The 21,416-nt window shown below is 50.2% G+C and overlaps 6 protein-coding genes across 6 annotated transcripts; 4 read left to right on the forward strand and 2 right to left on the reverse strand.

The window, feature by feature from the left end:
• Positions 1–188: 188 nt before the first annotated feature.
• AFUA_7G00530 (uncharacterized protein) lies at positions 189–4,424 on the reverse strand (the record flags this gene model as incomplete). Its single annotated transcript, XM_077805139.1, has 8 exons — positions 189–199; positions 250–591; positions 641–800; positions 850–2,650; positions 2,701–3,270; positions 3,333–3,357; positions 3,412–3,680; positions 3,733–4,424. The coding sequence occupies 8 exons, from the start codon at positions 4,422–4,424 to the stop codon at positions 189–191; spliced, it is 3,870 nt and encodes a 1,289-aa protein (XP_077661268.1).
• Positions 4,425–6,274: 1,850 nt separating this feature from the next.
• On the forward strand, positions 6,275–8,218 carry AFUA_7G00540 (uncharacterized protein; the record flags this gene model as incomplete). Its single annotated transcript, XM_741783.3, has 2 exons — positions 6,275–6,696; positions 7,240–8,218. Exons 1-2 carry the CDS (start codon positions 6,362–6,364, stop codon positions 8,216–8,218), a joined length of 1,314 nt encoding a protein of 437 aa, XP_746876.2. The 5' UTR covers positions 6,275–6,361.
• Positions 8,219–9,276: 1,058 nt separating this feature from the next.
• On the forward strand, positions 9,277–14,791 carry AFUA_7G00550 (NACHT and WD40 domain protein; the record flags this gene model as incomplete). The annotated part of the gene is made up of 4 exons (XM_741782.2): positions 9,277–9,379; positions 9,456–10,066; positions 10,116–12,128; positions 12,178–14,791. The coding sequence occupies 4 exons, from the start codon at positions 9,277–9,279 to the stop codon at positions 14,602–14,604; spliced, it is 5,154 nt and encodes a 1,717-aa protein (XP_746875.1). The 3' UTR covers positions 14,605–14,791.
• Positions 14,792–16,411: 1,620 nt separating this feature from the next.
• AFUA_7G00560 (uncharacterized protein) lies at positions 16,412–16,798 on the forward strand (the record flags this gene model as incomplete). Its single annotated transcript, XM_741781.1, has 1 exon — positions 16,412–16,798. The coding sequence occupies one exon, from the start codon at positions 16,412–16,414 to the stop codon at positions 16,796–16,798; it is 387 nt and encodes a 128-aa protein (XP_746874.1).
• A 608-nt stretch (positions 16,799–17,406) lies between these two features.
• AFUA_7G00570 (uncharacterized protein) lies at positions 17,407–18,273 on the forward strand (the record flags this gene model as incomplete). The annotated part of the gene is made up of 2 exons (XM_741780.1): positions 17,407–17,553; positions 17,602–18,273. The coding sequence occupies 2 exons, from the start codon at positions 17,407–17,409 to the stop codon at positions 18,271–18,273; spliced, it is 819 nt and encodes a 272-aa protein (XP_746873.1).
• Positions 18,274–18,432: 159 nt separating this feature from the next.
• AFUA_7G00580 (uncharacterized protein) lies at positions 18,433–19,588 on the reverse strand. Its single transcript, XM_741779.2, has one exon. The coding sequence runs from the start codon at positions 19,330–19,332 to the stop codon at positions 18,631–18,633; it is 702 nt and encodes a 233-aa protein (XP_746872.1). The 5' UTR covers positions 19,333–19,588; the 3' UTR covers positions 18,433–18,630.
• Between the last annotated feature and the right edge of the window lie 1,828 nt (positions 19,589–21,416).

Consider the following 21,416-nt stretch of genomic DNA (forward strand, 5'->3'; position numbering starts at 1 on the left):
GGTTTCTGCCTGCTAGAGATGCAGCTAAATAGAGCGATGGGAATCAAGCTTAGGACTGTCTACAGATAAGAAATAGAGGCTATATCGTACATTAAAGAAACTCGTATCTCCCATACTCATCCGCCATAAGATAGGTCTTGCTTTAAATGGTGCCTGGCTGTAATCCAGTTGTAAGCGCACTCCCTTCGCTATCTAGGACCTGTTTCGGCATTAGCTGCACCATCCGAATGTCCAGAGGGAGGGCCATACTAGCATCTGTGGCACCATCTGGTGATATAGATTCTTTGCACATCCATGGATGGGCGAGGCATTCTTCGGCCGTCGCACGTTTGTCCACATCTACAGTCAGCATTGCATCAATGAGATCCAGAGCAGGATCTCCAACGGAATCCCAGTACGGCGATGGATAATGATATTGACCCATCTTGATCTGTTGTGCGAGAGTATACGGGTTCTCTTCAGTGTACAACTCGTCAGAAAATGGGGGAAACCCAGACAAACAGATGTATAAGACAACGCCGGAGGACCACACGTCCACTCCAAAACCGTATGAACGGCTGCGAGACGTCTGGAGGACCTCCGGCGCCACATCTAGATGGGTCAGCAATTGCGAATAAGTGACACGAAGTAGATAACATACAGCTTGGAGTTCCACACAAAGTCGATGTCAACTCTTCGGATCCTGAGTCGGTAGGGAGCTTTTTTGCCAGCCCAAAGTCGCTTAGCTGGATCGTAAGGTTCTTGTCCATAACAAGGATATTCTCGGGCTTGACGTCTCGGTGGACCCATCCACGGTCGTGCTAATATGTATTAGAGTCTGATTTCTTAACGTAGCTATAAAGGACCCACGAGGAATTTGATAGCGGATAACAACTGAGTGAAGAGGACTCGTGTCTCAGTCTCGGTAAACTTTCCCTTCGCAACAATAAGGTCAAAGAGATCCCCTTCCTTCCCGAGGTCCATGACGAGGCAGATCCTATTCTTCTCGAAGTCTGCAAATAGATCAGCCATCCTCATGAGGTTTGGATGAGAATGCTTCTGGAGTTCGCGAAGCAACTGAATCTCATAATGCAAGCTCTCAAAATCCGAGGATGAGGGAGGCCTATGACTTTGGAACATCTTGACCGCAAATAATACGCCGGTCACTCTGTTGGAGCAGAGATTCACAGTGGCGAAATGCCCTTTCCCGATTTGCTCCATCATGTGGTATCGCTGATGAAAGCCAGTCTGGATATCATATTGCTCCATGAGTTCTGCGAACGAGACCTCATCTCTTTCCCCACTTTCTGTATGGAAATAAGATGGTCGTTCCCACGGTATTTCAGGGATCTCAGGTAGTCCGCTCATAATCCTCGACGACTGCCGATGCAAAGGCCTCCCAGCAATGGCTTCATAATACACCGTTAGACGGCGCACTAAGCGCTGTAATCCTCTCCGGGAGGCAATAATGGAGGCGCGACGCCCAGCCTGTCCACGAGGCAGGAGAGCACCGTGGTCTGCAAGAAATGTCGCGATAGCTTCCTGTCCGCTTCGTAGAGCCATACTCACGGCAGAATCCCCCCATTCTGTCTCCACCAACAACTCTGCACCTGCTTCAACCAGTATGCGAACCGCATCGAGGTGCCCGCTTGATACAGCAGACATAAGCGGAGTCAAGTTATTCGATGCTTTGCTGTTCACGCATGCGCCACCGTCTAATAGCACACGGATTACGCTGGAGTGACCATTTCGAGCAGCTCGTTGCAAAGCACTTTCACCCATATAGTCCTGAGCGTTGACTGCAGCTCCTAGCTCCAGGAGAACGCGTACATTCTCTGTATGGCCAAACGTCGCAGCCCGGATCAGGGCAGTCTCTCCGTCGGTCCCTTTATCATCGATTTTGTGGCCATTCGCAATCATGTGTCGAAGAACCACCGGGAGATTAAAAGCCGCGGCAAGGACGAGAGCCGGGGACTTACGGGGAAATTCCTCACTCCAGTTAGGATAGCGACCAGTTGGAAGGCTCCACACTTGATGGATCATTTCAATCACCGTTGGATTAGAGAAAAGTCGGTCGAGGCTCGGCAGTACCTCGTCTGCCTCAAGGAGATTCATATCCGAACCCCAGTGTTTGGCAGCATACTCCAGAAAGGGATATTTCGTCAGACGCTGCAACATCGCGGCATCACTTTCACAAAAGCCAGATAAGAAGTTTGGCAGACCCAAATAGGCTAAGCTGACTTTGGTGAGGCTCAGCCTAGCAGCCATCAGTCTCTGGCCATGTGACCGTTCGAAGTATTGATGGACTGTGTAGTGAATGGCATGGATGGCTTGCGACTCGCGATCGACGGCGATGAGACCGCTACACGCCCCAGTCAAGATGTCCGCATCTGGGAGATCGTCATCTCCGAGTGCCATCCCGGCCGTTAGCTCTTGCGTGGCGTACATATGCTGGAGCTGCATGACTGTTAGGGTTTCCCGGGCACAAATTACCCAGAGCAGTACTGTCTCCGCTAATGCGGCAGTATCGGCTGGCTGGTCATATATCCTTTGCAGGGCTTCCGAGTATGTGTCGTCCAAAGTGACCGGCAGAGTACGTAAGGCAGATCGCACCGCTTTTCGATTAATCTTGGTAGAGAGAGAGTCGAGGTGCAACTTGGCGAGGAGGAACCTGTAATAGTGATTTAGTCTCGATTATATCAAAATGACGCTGTCGCTTACATTCCTCGGCAGTCCTCAGTGATGGAATCAATTATCTCCGCTCTTAAGCTCGGGTCAGCACGGACATGCTTAGAGAGCCTGGGTTGTTGGCTTATCTCAGAGTCCAGGAACATCCTGATGTCCTCGTCTCGAGCAAATATCTCTACCTTCTTAGTCGAAACGAAATATGCCTCAAAAGTAGTGGAGAAGCGCGAACTACACAGAATCCTGACATTGGAGCCAATCGAGCGTACTGTGGACAGAAACCGGAGGGCATTTTCCTCGGATTCGGTACATTCGTCCAGGGCATCAATGACAACAAACAAAGACTCGTATGTTGAAGTCAGCTTCCCCAGTAAATCAGTTAACTCTTTCAAAGTGGGACGTGTGCCGTATTTCTTGTGCGAGTTATATAGAGACAACACTTCGGGTGGGACCGTCTCCCTTGTGGGATGTTGAAGGACCTGCTGGACCAGACTTGAGAGCAAAGCAGCAGAAGTCTGCTCTTTTCGGCTGTTATAGTTACAGTAGATGTACGTGTAGAGACTGTTCGAGGACTGGTCATGCTCAAGGATATCGATAACCATAGACCTGGTATATGCATTAGCTATCATTCAATTCCTCTCGGACGTATAAGGGGAACGGGTGCTTGCATGAGTCTCGTTTTGCCAGCGCCAGCTACGAACAAGTGTTAGCTACCCCATCGTCGACTGGGAAGTTATGTGCACTCACGTAGGCCTGGGCACCAGAGCATGCTAATTTTCCCGTCCAGCCAGGCACGAAGAGCTTCGTGTTTGGTAAACCATCCACCAGTTCCTGGCTGCACACTTTCCAGTATCGCAATGTGCTGCTCACGAAACGAGAGGGTGCTGAACCAGAGAATGATCCTCTGGATCTCATCTTCGTGATCTTTCAAGTGAGTTTCAGCAACCTTCTGTCCCATATCTACTATTCTTTCATGGGATGCTTGTGCAAGCTCATAGGATGCCTGGGTAAGTTGCCTACACGCGGTTAGCATACATCAACCATTAAATGGTGGGGCAAGAGCCGTACGCGAGGTCATTCTGCAGGACCAGAATAAAATGGCTTTTTAGGCGTTCCAAGCAAGAAAGCTTCTCCGCGATATCCTTCTTGGTAAATGGCCATGTCATAGGTAACGATCGTTGCCGCAGTTTACTCTGCGGGCTGAGCTGCTTGATGATGTCCTCCAGGATGCGCTGGAACTGAACAAGAGGCTTATCTGGGCCAGAAAGAGCCTTGATATACAGCGGTCTGCTAGGTCCCGACGTCGTCGCTGCGTCTTCCGCATCCTCGATGCGGTCTCTGAGCATCTCGACCAGGCAGGTGGTGCTTCTCAGCTCATCCCGGAGGTTGACTCGATCCGTATCTCCATTTCTGATGCCTCTCAGGTAGTTAGTCGCCGTGGCTGCCAATTCAAGCACCGTTATGACACTCGCGGTAATACTCAGAGGGTCGCTCATTTTGCGTGGGAAGTGTCCCTTGGAGGGGCTGAATTGATGAGGGGTCCAGCGCAATCCCACAACCTCCCGATTCCGCGAGCACGGCAGCTCTGCGGCGGATGTGCCTGGGTGGATGTAGGATGAAAGTGTGATTAAGAGGAATGAACTTTGTTCTGGGAAGACTTGGGTTAGATGTTCAAGAGCATGGGGTAGATGAGCAGCAGGCTGCAGTCCATAGATATCAGCCCGTGGAGGCTTAGCGCCGCAGTCAGCCTTGCCATACATTTTTCATTGGCTTCATTCTCCTAGGAATCTTGGTATTTGCGCAGAAGGAACCCATTGGAGTTCAACCAGGATTACATTACTCACTCTCCTCTATGGTTGTATTAGGAAACACTTAATAACCTGGATATGGAAATCTATGGTACCAAGATGGATATAGCAGGAATATCGAATACTATAATATTGATGCTGAATCCCTATGTAGAGACTCTAGGGACGTACCTGGTACAGTTACAATCTATCATAGGGGGTTACCCTAGTGCAGCGGCCAAATGCCTGTCTCGTCAAATGATCTTGCACGACTGGCCACAGCATAGGAGTGGGCAGGAGGGAGTCTTGGATATCGGATACCGAATGACCAGTGGGTTTCGCTAAAAATTTGACAGCGGATAGCTCCCGGGTATCTCCAGAGCTTCGCAACTTACAAAACTTAGAAAAGCACTCCGAACGCAGCTTGGCCTTGAAATGTAATGTTCAGATATTCAACTCTTTTCGTCATCAGGGGCCCAACGGAGTCCATCAGTGTCTTGTATTTGAGTTGCTTGGTCCTTCCGTCGACAAGGTTCTCAACGACTACTATGACTTTGGAGATACGCTTGAGACAGAAGATATCCTTCGCATGACGGACCAGCTTTGAAAGCCATTCAGTTTATTCATGATGGTGGCATGGGACACGGGGTGAGCCACGCCCATCTATATACTTCTCTACCTGGCTCGTTCTTGTCTTCACGGGTTAGTTTTAACGCGGTGGTAGATATAAGGGGCCGGAACATTGTCTTGAGTTGTAGCAACCTGTCGAGTGCAGCAGACCGAAGAATTGGTTCGCCTTGATGGCAAGCCTCTGGACACGGGCTTACCGAAGCATATGGTGAAAGCGGCCGGATGGGACGAGTGGGTTGATGAAGATGAGGAAGATCTTCTGATTCTTGACCTTGGAGAGAGGTTCCTTCAAGGACACGAGCCCAAAACCCTTTAACCACACCAACTGCAGGCACCAGAGGCGATTTTCGGAAACTCCTTTGACAACCGAGTCGACTAATGGCGTGCAGGCTGCGTAGTAAATGGCCGTATTCAGTTGCAGGAAGAATAAATGTTAATGTTTCAACGCAGATTTATTCGCTCATATGCAGAGCATCGAATTTCTGGTACCTTGGCGATGGGATCACATGGAGTTGAACTCGAAGCATCAGATGGACCCGATGGAAGCTGAGTGAACACCATCCACGGTGGGCGCGATACAACCAGGTTTACCGAGTTTGCTCCAAGAACGTCAGCTATCGGAGCTAGAGAAAAGGTTTAATAAGAGGGTGCGTGATCCAAAACTTGCTCGTCTTGTTCCAGTTATTCGGGCCTTGATGAAATTTCTGCCATTGAGTCCTATGGGCATTGGAACTGTCGAGGTCAGGAGCGCGGACAGAATCACAGAATCAGAATCCGACTCGGGTGAAACTGTATCCTAGGATCTACTTTTACCTGGCTCACGATTGTACGATTTCACATATCGAGGACGCCACCACCGATTGCTTGTGCTTGACTGTGTTTGCTGTAGAGATTGTGTTGTGGGCTCATCCTTAGGCATGGATATGAGCTATGCAGAAGTAACTTACGGAGTAAGTCATAGTAAGATAACTAACTATTAGATCTCTCATGTATGCTTCAAAGTGGCTGAGCTACCTAAGCCCGCCACAAAAATGGTAGATACATGCTTAGCCGCCTTTTTCTGAGCAAAGGTGTACAAGCGCCTGATGGGACGCTCGGGCAGCATTGGGGATATAGCCGGGTCATCACATAATACTAATAGTAATGTAGAATGGCTGCAGGTCATTGAGGACCCAGCTATCCTAATAGTCTCTCTGACTCTGGATGTGCAGCTTATAACTGCTCAAACATTCCTTGTCTTAGAGAGTCTTATCCTTAGAAAAACCAAATCCTCCATCACGATGAAGGTTCCAACCATTACAGCTGCCATTCTTTCTTCTGTCGTCCCGGCAAGCCCAGGTGTCGTTGCAGAAACATTGAAGTATAATCGCGACTATGACCACGCTCAAAATCCTGAACTCGCCTTATTTTCCTGTCCAGACGGTGCCAATGGTCTTATGACAAGATGCAGGGGAAACAACCTCCAACAACTGCGGAACAAGTTACAAGCAGGTACATATGTCGGTGCATCACCTGCTATTACAAAGTGGAATGATCTAAACTGCGGGAGATTCCTTAGAGCAACGATTTCCAGTAATACTAAGACATTCAACTCGGTGGCGAAGGAAATTCTCGTGTTGTGACTGGTGAGGAGGGATTTCGTCTTCTGTGCCCCTCTGGAACCACATCGGAGGGGACACCTATTGTGAATATCACAGAGCTGTCATCTCAAAGTTGCTGAAAATAAGTTAGGAAGCAAATGTTCCACTGTCGTCCTTCTATTATTGTTACTGGAGGATTGAGGTAAGCCATGTGATGTTTGTTCGTGTTCTGCACCCAGAGGTATGATTTCAATGCCGACCTATTCAAACCCCCCCTTACTTCATCTGCTGGAGGTAATCATTAATGTATATTTCTCTTACAAGCAAGCACACGCGTAGTAGTCCTGCGTAAGGTGTACCATAAGTTTGAAATTATTTGGGTCTCACCCTTGAGAATTCCTCTTAAGTGTTCGCAGTGTCTTATTGGCCAGATGCCAGGCTTATATCATGTGATATCAGATTGACCCCTCTCATGACTGAGGTTTGGCGAGTAAATCTTTCTCATCAGTACCTTAATGTGACCTGCAAAAGAAGCATTCTTTCGAAATGTCTTCTACAGGGCCTAGCGGGCCTACCAGTTCGCTCTCCCTCTCCACTCGTCTGCTCTGCTACCTGGGTCCTCCGTCCGCCCTTCTGCTCATAGGCACCACGTCTCCAAAGGCTGCCCTCCTCTCTCCTCTAAGTCTAGTTCCGACAGCCGTGCTCTGCAAGAAATGGAAGAAACGCAGAAATGCCTCTCCCGCTCGCCACGCCGAGATAGAGCCACTCATCTGGACTTTCACCTTGAGCGGCACCCTTGGCTTAGCCGCCGCCGCGGTTGTCCAAATGGGCATTTGCCAAGCCGTCGGCGCTGTCCTCCTCCCCTCTGAGGATCTACGCACCGAATTCTGGACTGAATTTGGCCGTGCCACTGTTTCCGGGTTAACAGAGGAGCAACTACTCCGCCGTGCCGAACTAGCATCTTCGTGGCAGAACTGGGTTTTCAACGGCACTTTGACATACGTTGCCGCTGGTCTAGTCGAGGAATTCCTAAAATACATCCCGGTCATGTTTGCGCGACGGAGAGACGCCAAGAAGAAACAACGCCGCGATAGGGCGTACATTGACTACGTCCTTGCCAGTGCATTAGGCTTTAGTGTCGTTGAGAACATCGGGTTTATTTATTCAGCATGCGTGGGAGGCCAGGAAAGCTGGCCGAAATTATTGCTGACGCTTATGGAGAGAGTGGTGGTGGGTCAACTGGGGCATCTTTCTGTGGCTTGTCTGACGGCGCTGCGGGCTACGCGGAGGGATTATCATGGGGACTCTTTAGGGCTGTGGGGGGTGATTGGTCCGGCGGTATTGTTTCATGGGACGTATAACTTTGCGCTTATGAGTGTCAGTGTGATGGAGGGGAATGTGGGTTGGATTCATCCAAACGGACTGCGGAATACGGCGTTGGCGCTCGGGTTGGTTTCCGGGATGATTGGGCTGGCTGTTCGGAAGGCGAAACAGGAGTGGAGAAAAGTGCAGAAGCATGAGCAAGACCGTTTGAAAGATGACGAGAGTCGGAAATGATATGCCTTTCTCATTCTGGACCGACTTCTCCGTGCATAGGTTTAGTACATGATGTGTATATTAGTGATCTCGCCCCTCATGGCTGTCATTTTAACAAGAAGAAGGACTCTACATGATTCTGCTTCAATAAGCTGACTCTCCATCACTAGAATCTCCTGTTACTCTATCGGAAGCTGAAGCCACTGATCACATTAGGAGTAATTCATGTTATGGTGTAAGTTAGGATGGACTTTTGTACAAAAGGAACACATCCAACTTTACAGTATTACATATCCTACACCATTCGCAGCCGGAGAACTAGTACAGGGATTACCGGATTGCTGGATGTTGAACACTTATGTACTAGTTGTATCATATGCAGCATGGAATTGATTCCTAGTGTCTTTCTTAGATGGATAACCTCGTTGGGGGTTACCCTCTGACGTCTTTCTATCCCTAGATCAATATCTAGATTCCACTTAAATTCCACTCATTCGGAATACCAGCTGGTAACAACGAAAAGAGTCATGGGCCTTACATACTAATGTAGCCTCTCAAATGTCCCTGACTGAGTCTGCTTCGTCGGCTCGGCCCGCATTCAGGAACTCCGATGACCTGGCGTTGGAGTCATTCGCCTGTACTCTGTGCTTCAGAATATTTCGATGAGATAATTTCTTAGAACCCAAGTCATTTGTTGGTTCTGGACTCTGTACAGAGGCTATGTCTACTGCAAGACTGGAATAGTTAGTCTTTTTGTGGACCAATAGAAATGTATCCTAACCCAGCCCCGGATCCATTGGCAGCGCTGGCCCCTCATAAGGAGATGGCGATGCTTACCTTTTTCCCGTCATTTGCAATTCAGGATTCAAACCTCCCCCTCGTCGTCGTTGATGACATGCGAAGGATTCTCTCTGGGTCGTCTACTATCGTTTGTTTCTTGTGGTCTTCAACTTGACACCACCTTCATCGCCGTGTCACTGCTATGCGATTTCGTCATTGGCTCGTGGACACTTCTATTCCCCTTGACTACATAGGCATTACCCTTTTGTAGCCGACATAATTTCTGTCAAATCGAAGCCATGCCCAGCGTAAAGGATTGCTGGAAAAATTGGAGGGCTAGGAAAACAAGGAGTCCGAACTATAGCTCTAGCGTTATCGCCTCCTCCACTCCCCCGCCAACAGGTAAGTTGCGAGTTTGAAGTCAGTGCTTATGTCATCTCTACGACTGTCCTTTCTGCTAAAGGGTGATATATATTAGATAGCGCAAAAGTGCCGTCCAGCGACGTGGTGGAGTCGCCTCCGTCGCATTCATCTGGGGAAAAGGCCGAAGGGACTCTCGCGACTTCTGGAAGTAGTCAGCCGACGACAGAGTCACCTTCCAAAGCGACCTTGGATGTCTCATCCGACACTGGTGACCATGCGCATGTTTCTCGCTCTGCCTCGCTGCTTGTCGATCCTGCTCAGGGACCCGAAGAGCACTCGACGAAACAGAGCGCAGAGCTGTCCATATCCCAAAGAATCTGGAATGCCGCCTACGATAGTCTTGAGGAGGATAGGGCTACTGCTAAACTTGTCAAGTCTTACTTGAAGACTCTCACCACAGTTCTCAAGGACGAGAACGGCTCTAGTGTCTCTGCCTCGGAAGACGATGAGCTTGCTGCCCAATTGCAAAGTCCAACCACACGTCAGGAATATCTGAAGAAATTAGTCAGCGATGGTCAGAAAAAGATTGAAACGTCGTCCAAGATCAAAATGGCAGTGGGTGATGTCGCCCAGTTCATTCTTTCTGCCAAAGGGATGATCGACCTCGCTGTCCAGAGCATACCACAGGCTGCGCTCCCGTGGGCTGGCGTTTGTATCGGGTTACAAGTAAGCAGTCATCGCTCGCCCTCATTTAGGCCAACTAATGTTTGCCCAGATCCTCCTGAATCCGGCGCAGGCTACCAAGTCTAACCTGGCGGGCATCGCTCATGTTACCTCCAGAATGGACTGGTATTGCGCCGTAACCGGACACCTCTTGAACAAGAACAATATTATGACCGGAACGGAGTCATTTCAAGAGGTCTTAGAACTGCTGGAGAAGGCAGTTGTGCTACTCTACAAGGAGCTCCTCCTTTATCAGATGAAGAGTGTCTGTTCCTATTACCGGAATCGAGGCGTTGGATTCCTGCGCGGACTAGCGAACTTGGATGACTGGGATGGTAATTTGGCATGTGTCAAGAACGCTGAAGTCGTCGTGCGGGAGTACTCGGAGCAATATTGCCGAGAGTATCACAAGAGCTCTCTGCGCCAGCTCGTCGACTCTAGTAGTGAAATGGAGAAATATCTTGGTGACATTCATCAGAACTTGCGAGACTTTATCGCCTTGCAGAAGACAACGCGAAGGAACGATGAGGACAAGGAATGCCTCCAGGATCTCTTTGCAGTGGATCCGCAGTACGATCTGAAGGACATTGAAGAGAAGAAGGATAAATTGCTCGACGATGTGTATGACTGGGTCTTTCGCACCGATGAGTACGCCGTGTTTACCGATTGGCTCGATGACGGGCGCAACGGAGCATCCTACCGTATGCTGTGGATAGACGGACCTGCCGGCACCGGAAAGACGATGCTCTTCATGGGCATCATTCGCAAGCTCTCCGATCAGCCCTCCGCCCTTTCACCGAGTGTCTCGTACTTCTTCTGTCAAGGTACAGATCAGACCCGGAACAGCGCAACGACCATCTTGCGATCGCTGGTTTGGCAGCTACTGGTGCAGCAACCACCTCTCATCTCGCACCTTCGAGACCAGCGTAGAAATGCTGGTGCCCCTCTGTTGAGAGGCGAGCGTGCATTTTATGTGCTATCTGACGCACTTCGCAGCATGCTACAAGACCCTTGCCTATCCCCAGTATATTTCGCTATTGATGCCCTTGACGAGTGTGATAGGAAAACCCCAGGCCTGGACCAGCTTCTTCAGCTGATTGAGTCTTCACTTGCTCTCTCCAGTAAGGTGAAGTGGCTGGTCTCTAGCCGTCCGGAGGTTCTTCTCCACGCAAGAGGCAAGCAGCTCAAGGAGATCCATGCTTCAACAGCTTCGGTCACGTTGGGCCCTAGGCGTCTAGAAGGACCAGTCAATGCATATATTGACCATAAGCTTGACAGCATGAAGGGAAAAGACGGTTATGATACGGAGACCTTGGCGCAACTTTCAGACGAGATCCGTCAGCGAGCCAAGTCCACGTTCCTCTGGGTGGCATTGGCGTTCAAAGAACTGGACGGAGTGGATGGGTGGGACGCCGTCGAGACCATCCAAAGAATTCCCTCCGGCTTGTCGAATGTGTACGATCTAATCATGGCCCAAATCGAGAAGGGCAGTTCGGAAAACCAAAAGCGGTGCAAGAACATATTGGTCGCTGTGGTTCTCGCATATCGTACTCTCTCGCTCCCCGAGCTCGCCGTGCTTGCTGGATTGCAACCAAAGATTAACCCTCGGACAATTGTCGAGAAATGCGGCTCATTCCTGACAATTTCCAGCCAAGGCGTCTCCCTGATCCACCAGTCCGCTAAGGACTATCTTGAGGCAAACTACACCCAAAAGCTGGGTAGTAGCGTCGGCCAAGGCAATGCGGACATCTGCGCGCGCTCAATCAATGCGATGGGTTCGATACTAAGACACAACATCTATGCTTTGCCGCACCCAGGTGTTGATATAAGGGATGTAACGCCGCCTGACCCGGACCCGTTGGCTCCAATACGGTACTCCTGTGTTTTTTGGGTCGGCCATCTATGCAAAGCAAAAAGCCAGGGCTTTGGGAATGACCTGACCGAGGGAGGGGCTGTCCTTAGAGTCTTCAAAGAGCATTTTCTCCACTGGCTGGAGGCATTGAGCCTTATCGGTGGGATGTCGGAGAGCATCAGGCACCTGAAGGAATTACAGACTGTTGTTGACGTAAGTCACTATTCGAGTTTATGCGAACGTATGCTTACAAAAGTCATAGTCCGCCAACGACACTGAACTGTCTGCGTTCCTTCGCGACATGCATCGATTTATCCGTTTCTTCCGTCAAGTGATTGACGTAGCGCCGCTCCAGGCATATTTCTCAGGTCTTGTATTTGCGCCACAGAGGAGCCTGGTTCGGCAGACGTTCGAGAGGTTTTTGCACACCCGGATATCTCATATACCCAACCCGCAACTGGATTGGAGTCCTCGCCTATATACGCTTGACCTCCATGGAAATACACCCGAATCGGTAGCCTTCTCGGAAGCCGGTGACCGACTTGCATCAGGCTTGAAGAATGGCCTCATAAAAATATGGGACACAGGCACAGGTGGTCCCATGCAGACACTCCAGGGCCATGATGACATGGTCAATTCAGTAGCCTTCTCAAGGGACGGAAATCTACTAGCATCAGGCTCAAGGGATCACACCGTCAAGATCTGGGATACTGCCACCGGGGATTGCGTGCAAATACTCGAGGGGCATAATGGTCCTGTCACCTCCGTATCTTTCTCAGCGACTAGTGAGCAAGTTGCATCCGGATCAGCGGATGAGACCATCAAAATCTGGGATGTTGTCGCCGGCAAATGCGTGCAAATTGTTGAAGTGCATTATACTGTCCATTCAGTCGCCTTTTCAAACGCCGATGCTCGACTAGCAGCAGGCTTGGATGGGGGCAGTACCATAATCTGGGACACCGCCACGGGCACACAGATGCACAAACTTGGTAACTATCGTGCATTTGTCGAATCAGTAGCGTTCTCGGCGGATGATAAGCGACTTGCTTCCGGGGAATCGCATGGCACTATTAAGATCTGGGATACGGCCACAGGTGCTTGCTTGCACACACTTCATGGCCATGACGATACGGTGTTCTATGTAGGCTTTTTAAGAGACAAAGATCGACTAGCATCAGGTTCATCTGACGGAAATGTTAAGATTTGGGACATGGCCACAGGCAAATGCATGCGGACGTTTGTGGGCCATAGTACTGGGCAGATCTCATCATTGTCCTTCTCAGCAACCGGTGGTCAGCTCGCATCGGCCGGGTTTGCTGATTTTGCTGATATTGAGATTTGGGACCTGGCCATAGTTGATAACACCACACCAGTCCAGAGCCGTCAGGAGCGGGTCAAGTCGGTCACCTTCTCTGCAAGTGGTCATCGACTAGTATCTCTCTCATTTGAAGGCACTATGCGGGTGTGGGACACACTCACCGGCCAATGCATATGCACGCTCGAGAGGCCAGTGGACGGTCCCTCGGTTGCATCAGTAGCGTTCTCAATGGCTGGTGATCGAGTAGCTTCAGGCTTATTCAACGGTGATATCAAGATCTGGGATACAGTCACAGGAAGATGCATGCAGACGTTCAAACACCAAGGCTATAGCCTTGCGTGGGTTCAATCAGTAGCCTTCTCAGCGACTGGTGAGCAACTGGCATCATGCTCAATGGGTAGCGACATTAAGATCTGGAACACAGGCACAGGGAAATGCATGCAAACACTTGATCATTTCCAGGTTACCTTAGTAGCCTTCTCACCTACTGGTCAGCGACTGGCAGCAGGCTTAAGGGGGGGCATCATCAAGATGTGGAGGACGGCCCCGAGATATTGCATGTGGAAAATTCGGGGCCATAGTCGTCGACTCTCCTCTCTGGTCTTTTCAGGAAGCGGCAATCAACTTGCATCAGCATCAGAAGATTTCACTATCAAGGTTTGGAGCACGGCCACGGGGGATTGCATACAGATGTTCAGCATCGGCACTTCCATACGCCAACTCTTTTTTGATCCTACATCTACGTACCTTGTCACTGAAATTGGACGTATTAAGGTCGATTTATCATCCTTCGTCCCTGCGATGATGTTGGAGGCTGGAGATATGGCTGAAGAACAAACCTGTCTTGATCAAGAGAGCAGAGAGGTTCGGGGCGAAGAAACTGACGAGGGCAACGACGACAAGTGGCAAGAACAGACACACGGAGAGTTTGTAGTAGAATCAGTTGCAGAGAGGGGATCAGGTGAGAGAGACAGTCTGGCTAGTAACAACAGTCTGTCAAAAGAAGAGTTAGTCGAAGAGGGAGAACCAGCCGACAAGGAATCGGTGGACGAGCAATCGGGCGCCATTGAATTAGCCGACGAGAAGTCAGCTGACAAGGAAGCAGATGAGGAGGAATGCAGCGAGGAGGAATCGGACAAGGAGGATCTGGCGCCTGTTTCAGCTGCCTACTATTCAGGGATAAAGGTTTACGGCTACGGTCTCTCGGACCGTCCCTGGATTACGCGCGACGGCCAGGATTTCATTTGGCTACCCCCCGAATTCCGCCCCGAGTGCTCTGCCGTACAGGGCGACACAATTGCCATCGGTTGTCGATCGGGTCGGGTCCTCATCTTCGGCTTCGCACCAGATGGATGTTCCACCGGCGCTTAATGGTCCCAATGGTGTTGTGTTGACCGTGGCGATACGCGATACCGTCGCAGTTAATGAGAGCATGGACGTACTTTGTAGGGTCTTCAGCGCCTTCGGTCTGTTCTGACCGCACTCATATAGGGTAGTGGCTTCGCCGTGGGGCAAACGGACTAACGGCCGTGATAGGCCATATACATGCAAAAACAGAGCTGCCAGCTCGCTTACATGCGGCAGCTCTTGGAACAAAGGCCAGATAAGGCTATCCGTGCGGTATCCTAGTGCACAAAGATCTATTGCCCTATATCAGAAGAATAGCGTAGACCTGATCAATATAGGAACGTTCTCACAGATATGCTCCGACATCGGTCGTCCTAATATGGCTGAACTGTGGGCGCGGATCAAATTCTCCAGACCTATGATATCCCTGGAGCTCTGGCATGCTCCAGTGGCTAGCTGAGATGGTATTTGAGACAGTCAGTAGAGCATAGTGACCCGAATTCGGATCGCATACGCTCAGTCCCAGCCGGTGAGACCCGTTGAACTAATGAGTAGCAGTTTATCAGTTCAACTGCGTCCTCTCTCTCAAGTATCCTAGGCATAATGCAAACATGCCAACTTATTGTCAGCATGCCACTTTAATGACTTCAGCTCAGTTATTCTCGGCTGAATCCAATAGTAACCTCCTTTGAGCATCTCCCATCGTTCCGTGTTATGGTCCATCCCCGCAGCTGCAGGGTTCTACGGTTACCCCTCATCTCTTCCGGATCTTCCATGTCAAGCAATGTTCACCTACAGTTAGTTGCCTTACTCTCTTTTGACTCGACGAGACCACCGTTATCACCAGAAGATATTGTTTCCCCCGATTCACATCCTACATACTATGGATCAACTCGACAGCATCCATTTCGCTGATGGATTCGACAAGGAAGACGGGCTTCCTCGGCTGCGCAAGCTTTTGGACTCGAAGTGGAACATTTCTTCAGATGGCAAAGGAATCGAAAAGAAATTCCATTTCAAAAACCATACAAACGTTTTGGATTTTGTCCACTACATTGGTGTAAAGTGCAAAAGGAAAAATCATCATCCCGAGGCCATCTTGGTAAGTAAGATGTTTTTGATATGGATTACCGGACATCTCTGACCAACCGTGCAGACATATAGTTCCTTGACATATAAGTGGACCACCCACGGGCCGCAAGGTCTATCCCAGAAGGATCTGGAAATGGCTGAGTTCTGTGATGAAGTGGCAAGGGAACATATTCCTGTGGTCGATGAACGTGATGCTCCAGGATGCGGATCTGCAAATAGGCCTTGACGCAAACACACTGATGCCTCAAGACCACTAGTTTTATTGCATGTCAGCTCTGAGTGATCTCTCCTGCGTGAGATGGCACATGGCTTGGTAATATCAGAGCTACCTGTCAATAGTTCATCGTGAGATTAACGGAGGTGTAAGAACTTGTGCATGGCCAAGCGCTGAAGTACGATATTGACTGGGTTGGCTGTGGTGCTCTGATAGCAAACAAAGTTCGACGTCGATAATGGCCGAGAAGACATCCACATTGGCCTTAATATCACGGTTCCGTACAAAATGTAAACTCCCTACGAGCACTGAACTCGGTCTCCTCCATCTGACTCGATAAGACACTCTTCCTCTTTTGAAGCATATACCTCGCAGTCGGCAGCACTCCCTACACTTTCCAGTCCAGATATAGTTGTATAAAAACATCCCGTACGTACGCCATCGCAGAGGTCTTGAAGGGTATACTGACCCTTGCAGCGCTACAGTATCCTACACCATCCTACACCATCCGTCTCCGTATCGAGAATGACACCTCCGACATCCTCACAGTTGTCAAAAAAAACCCGCTGGTCCTATGCCAACGGATGCACCTGGAGCGTGAAGGACGACGATCATGTGCTCTTCATTGAGGGCAGCGGTACCTCTGGAATGCTTCGGTTCAAAACCTTCTCCGGCGACTTCTTCACCCTCGTCCCGGGCATCCACAATTTGGTGAGCTTAGTGCATTTACAAGGTGATGTATATGCTCCAGGAGTAGTGTCATATGGCTTGAATTGCTCGCCACCACTAGGAAGCTTGCATGTTGTTGCATCGATTTATCAATTGTCTGAGAAAAATAGTACCATTGCCTCTTCCTTCTACAGGCTGAGACACTTTTTTACAACCAAGGCAACTTCATCTGGTCGTTCATGACTGAAGCCTATTTCGGTCAGCCATGGCAAGGAGTGTGTCGAGATTGGAAGACCGCAACCAGAGATCTCGGGTGGGCCCTGGTTGGCTGCGATTTGTCTTAGAGTGTATCAAAAATGGAAAATGAAACACTGTCGGAAGTCGCTCGAAAGCTTCTTTCATGCCAGGCCTCGAGCCGCGCGAGGCTCCCAGGGCAGAATGCGGCCATTCATACATCTTCTTTGTGATTTCGTTAGGATGACTTGGTGGACGTGCCGGTAATAGGGTAGGCTACGTATACTTTCTTTGTTGCTGAAACAGCACTACACCTCAACCATTCTCCAAGACAATGAATATCACAGTAACAATCGGATGGATCTGTCGCACTTGTGTCATTGATGTGCTAGAGGGTTTCACGTCGAGAAAGACAACCATTCGACGGATTCGACTTGAGGGCGCGATGTTCCGTGGCAGTCACTCCTCCTTGTCTCACTTTCCTTTGACGCATCTTTAGTGACAAGCTGGGGGCAATTGCTACAGTAGACCAGACGCCCAACTAGCACTACATAAGCCAGCTGCACTCCAGCCAGAGATCGATACAGCTCGACTGCTAATCCATACATGCTGACACGATGGCCGACTTCAAATTTAGAGGAGACCTCGCAGCCCACAGGGAGTTACTCTGCTCTATTTCCCGCCTGCTGGATGCGCATGGAATTCCCAATCTCCTCTGGGGCGATCTCGTCTTCAATCTCTGCGGAGTACCTCTCCAAGTTTCAGTAAGTACTTGTCCCAACCATAGCTTACCTTATCTAAGCAGCCTACAGGACTTCAGTATCGTCATCCCCGACGACCTGATCGAGAAAGCGCGCAGTGTCTTCGAGGCAGCCAAATTCCCGCCCTGCCAACTAGGCCAGACATGTCCCGCCATCCAGCCAAACCGCCCCGCGCCACGCCCCTACGGCCACTTCAACATCAAGCAGAAAGGAGACCCACGAAAGTGGTTCCGAGTGGAACTCCACCGGAAGTCCGAATTGCTCTGGACCGCCCCCAACATCCCAGCCTGTACTCCCGACGCAGAAGATCCGCATTACATGCTTGCCAAGGACGCCAGACTGCCGGAGAACTCGCCGCGAGAGCTCCTTGGCCGGATGAACCCCACCGATTACCCTGTCAAGATCCCAACCCCGAACCTGTACGCTGAGGCGCTGGCCATGCTGTACTACCGCGATGGGGTGCCGGGGCCGACCATCCGGGGAGACTACTGGTTGGATCTGCAGAGTGAGCTTGTCCAGACGGGGCTAGTGACGCTGGATGAGCTCCCTGCGCGCATCAAGCGGCACTATGAGCTGGTGCGTGATGCGGACATGAAGGAGATGCACAGGTACAGCGAGGAGGTTGTGGGGCAGATGAGGGAGAGATCCGAGGTTCCTGTGCGTATGCTGCCGCTTGATAGGGATGTGTTTGAGCCGGGGGCAGCGGCGGAGGAGTTTCTTTGAGACATGGTTAGAACGTTGGATCGTCGCTCTCTGAGTTAGCAGTCTGATTGCGTGCGTAGTTATTCACTATGATACTCTTTCCATACGAAAAGGTTGATCAACTGAAAGTCCTGAGATGAAAGTATTAAAACGTAGTAGAAGAGAAGCAAACCACTAGAGTAAATTTTTTAAAAGAACGCCGCCTTCACAAATGGAAATGACTAGATTCATCCATGCAATGCACAAAGATATATATTAGGATTAATCATAAGAATGGTCGTAGAAGCGTAGAGGAATAGAAGAGCCAACAGGCAGATGTCCCGGGCCAGACGCCGTGAGACAACCGTCCCAGGCGTCAAGCCCTAATCCGACAGCCCATCAGATAATCCATTGTACCAGCCCCAATCCGAAGACAGTACCAATGATCCCCTTGACCGTATCCCCGTTCAAAGCGACCAGCTGGCCAGCAGCATTGGAGGTAGTTCCGCTCGCAGCACTCGAAGTCGTCGACGACGCTGTGCTGGAGCTTTCTGGATTCGAAGTTGTGGTGGCAGTCGCAGTCGCAGTCGCAGCCGCAGTCGTGCTCATCTCATCCGTCGGCTGGATCGTCATCTCACCCGCTGGCTGAATCGTCATTTTATCCGTGGGTTGAATCGTCATCGAGCCGTCATCGCTGGCGCCTGTTGACGCCGTCTCACTAGCCGGGAACGTCGTCGCAACTCGGCTGACAGATTTCCCAGTCGTGGCGGTTGCCGTCGGCTCGGTGGAAAGAGCGACGACCTGGAAGCCGAGCAGATCCTGGGAAGACGCCTTGGAGAAGATCTCGGTGGCCTGCCCACTTGGCTTGCCATCGCACTTGTTGTTCGAGAAGAGGAGCATGTTGATGCCCTTTTCACCCTGGGAGTCGATCTTGAATACATTGCCCTTGGGGTTATCGATCACGATGCAGTCGCTGGGGCCGGTGCCGGATTGGCTGTGCTTTTGGTTGTCCGCGTCGGTCCATGTTACTTCCCATGCACTTGCGGAGGGGAGGACAGAGAGGGTGGAGATTGCCAGAGGGAGGACAGTTGACCACTTCATTTTGCTGCGATTAGAGCGGATCGCAAGAGGATGTGGTTTGGGTGGGAAATGGGCAATCACAAACGGAAACGAAGATCAATCAGTCAACTGGGCGTCCCCTTTTCTTATGATCAGCCCCCCACGAGCCTCGTAGTCTTCTGGTGTCACCTTTCCAGGGGCTGGACACGCAGATCCTCGTATTCCATGCACGAAGAACCAGTCACGATGGGTGCACGGAAGCCACTGTCCTTGGCGGAGAGCGATCATGTTTGACGATACGAGCCAAGGCTGCATCGTGGACATTCCCCATCTCCCTGGCGAATGGCAGCGAAGATTTGATGCCAGTCGACCCCAAGGCTGACTTGGCATTGCTCGCCTGCCGCCAGAAGAGGAAACACTTCAACCGGACTCCGAAGGTTCAAGCAATGTAAGTGGGGTCATCAGCCCACGGCTGCATTCAACAACAACACTCAGAGCCAAGATGGGCCTGCTGATAGGCATGTGTAGTGTCACACATAAATCAACGTCATCCTTCTACGGAGTATGCAACGCAGGAACACCAGATACAGTGATTTCGATGGAATGAGAGTACCAAATCGCTTTGGTGCGAGTAAATATTTTACGCCTATTGTCAAATGTCGGACGGGGTATACTGTTCTTCCAATTCACTCAACTCCTCGTCACGGTGGGTTTTGACTATGGAGGCAAGGATTGATACAATTTTGAGCATCATCTGTACCTTATCTTCGGAGCTGCTAGTAGGAGATATTGCGGCTATTCGATTTTTATAGGTCGCGTTAAATTGGAATATATCTATCTTAGCACCATATATACCTTCTCCACTGCCACTGCCCGTGCCAAGGAGATCGAGATCCATACAAAGTTCGACTTAGACGCAGATATCAGCGGCCTCGTCCGAATGAATCATATCCTGACAATCCAGGTCATGTAGTCCCAGTAATCCGCCTGGTTCCCTCACCGCTGACAGTAGCGTTTTCCGAGAATTTGCCATGTGCATGCTTCGCAAAGGCGTATAGTCCTGTATTCAAGACCCTCTCCCGTCTGAGAAAGGTATGGTTGTATTCGGCCTGGATCGACCATTTCCCAACAAGAACAGGGAATTTGCCGTCGTCCCCAGCTCCACCAGCGGCATCGGCACAGATATAAGAATTAACGTTCTGGCCCGCCGCACCGCGACCCGCAAAGTAGTAATTATGCTGGTCAAACTCCAAATTTGTGCTACTTGCGAAGTTGGACTACCAGTATGTCTCAGGTCAAAAGCTTCCCTAGACATAACTGGGATAGTGGGATTCACAGAGCCACTTTGCTCAGGACTGCTTTTTGGTATCGCAGGACCCAAGCAGAGCCGTTTTCAGACAAGGCTGCAGGCGTGCCCAAGAACCTCATGGCTCGATTATCAACCGGCTCATTGATGGGTGCAATGGGGAGCATTCTGGGTGACTTAAGCTCTGCACATAAGCGAGAACGGCATCGATTGCTGCAAGGGAACAATCGAGAGCAGTTTGACTGTTGAACCATCTGTAGTGTCCGTATGCCTCGCTAAAAGGCATTCCATTCACTCCACCCGGTGAGTGCACGTCGATGATCACATGCATGCCATGTCTGGGAATAGCATATATCTCAATGTTCCTCAGGAAAGAAACCTGGTACCAGAGTAGAGCTGCGAGCTGGGGACTTTGACCCTCACAGCATCAGTGGTGGGGATACGCAATGTGCTTCCTTTCTTGTTGAAAATTTATGTGATCACTACATGCGTAATAGCTTTCAGACGCTCACTAACATGATATCAAGACCTGGGGTTTCAATCAAGAACTGGTCAAACAGGACTTGCCTACCTATATTCGATACAGTGAAAAGTATCACTTGTTATTGAATGACCTAGGGGACCAGGAATTCTATTTTTCACCCTGAAAGAAGCCAGTCTTTGTACGTGCTATAGCGCTTGTGATTCATTGCTCAGCACTAATTATACTAGTTAGTTATTGAAAGGGCCAAAGGGCAAGGAAATCAGGGTCTGAAGACGCACACTGGTATTCTCAATTCACTCATCAGATCAGGGATTACCATAGAAGCAGCTGCTTTAA

Source organism: Aspergillus fumigatus, chromosome 7 (genome assembly GCF_000002655.1).
Source record: "Aspergillus fumigatus Af293 chromosome 7, whole genome shotgun sequence".
NCBI lineage: Eukaryota > Fungi > Ascomycota > Eurotiomycetes > Eurotiales > Aspergillaceae > Aspergillus > Aspergillus fumigatus.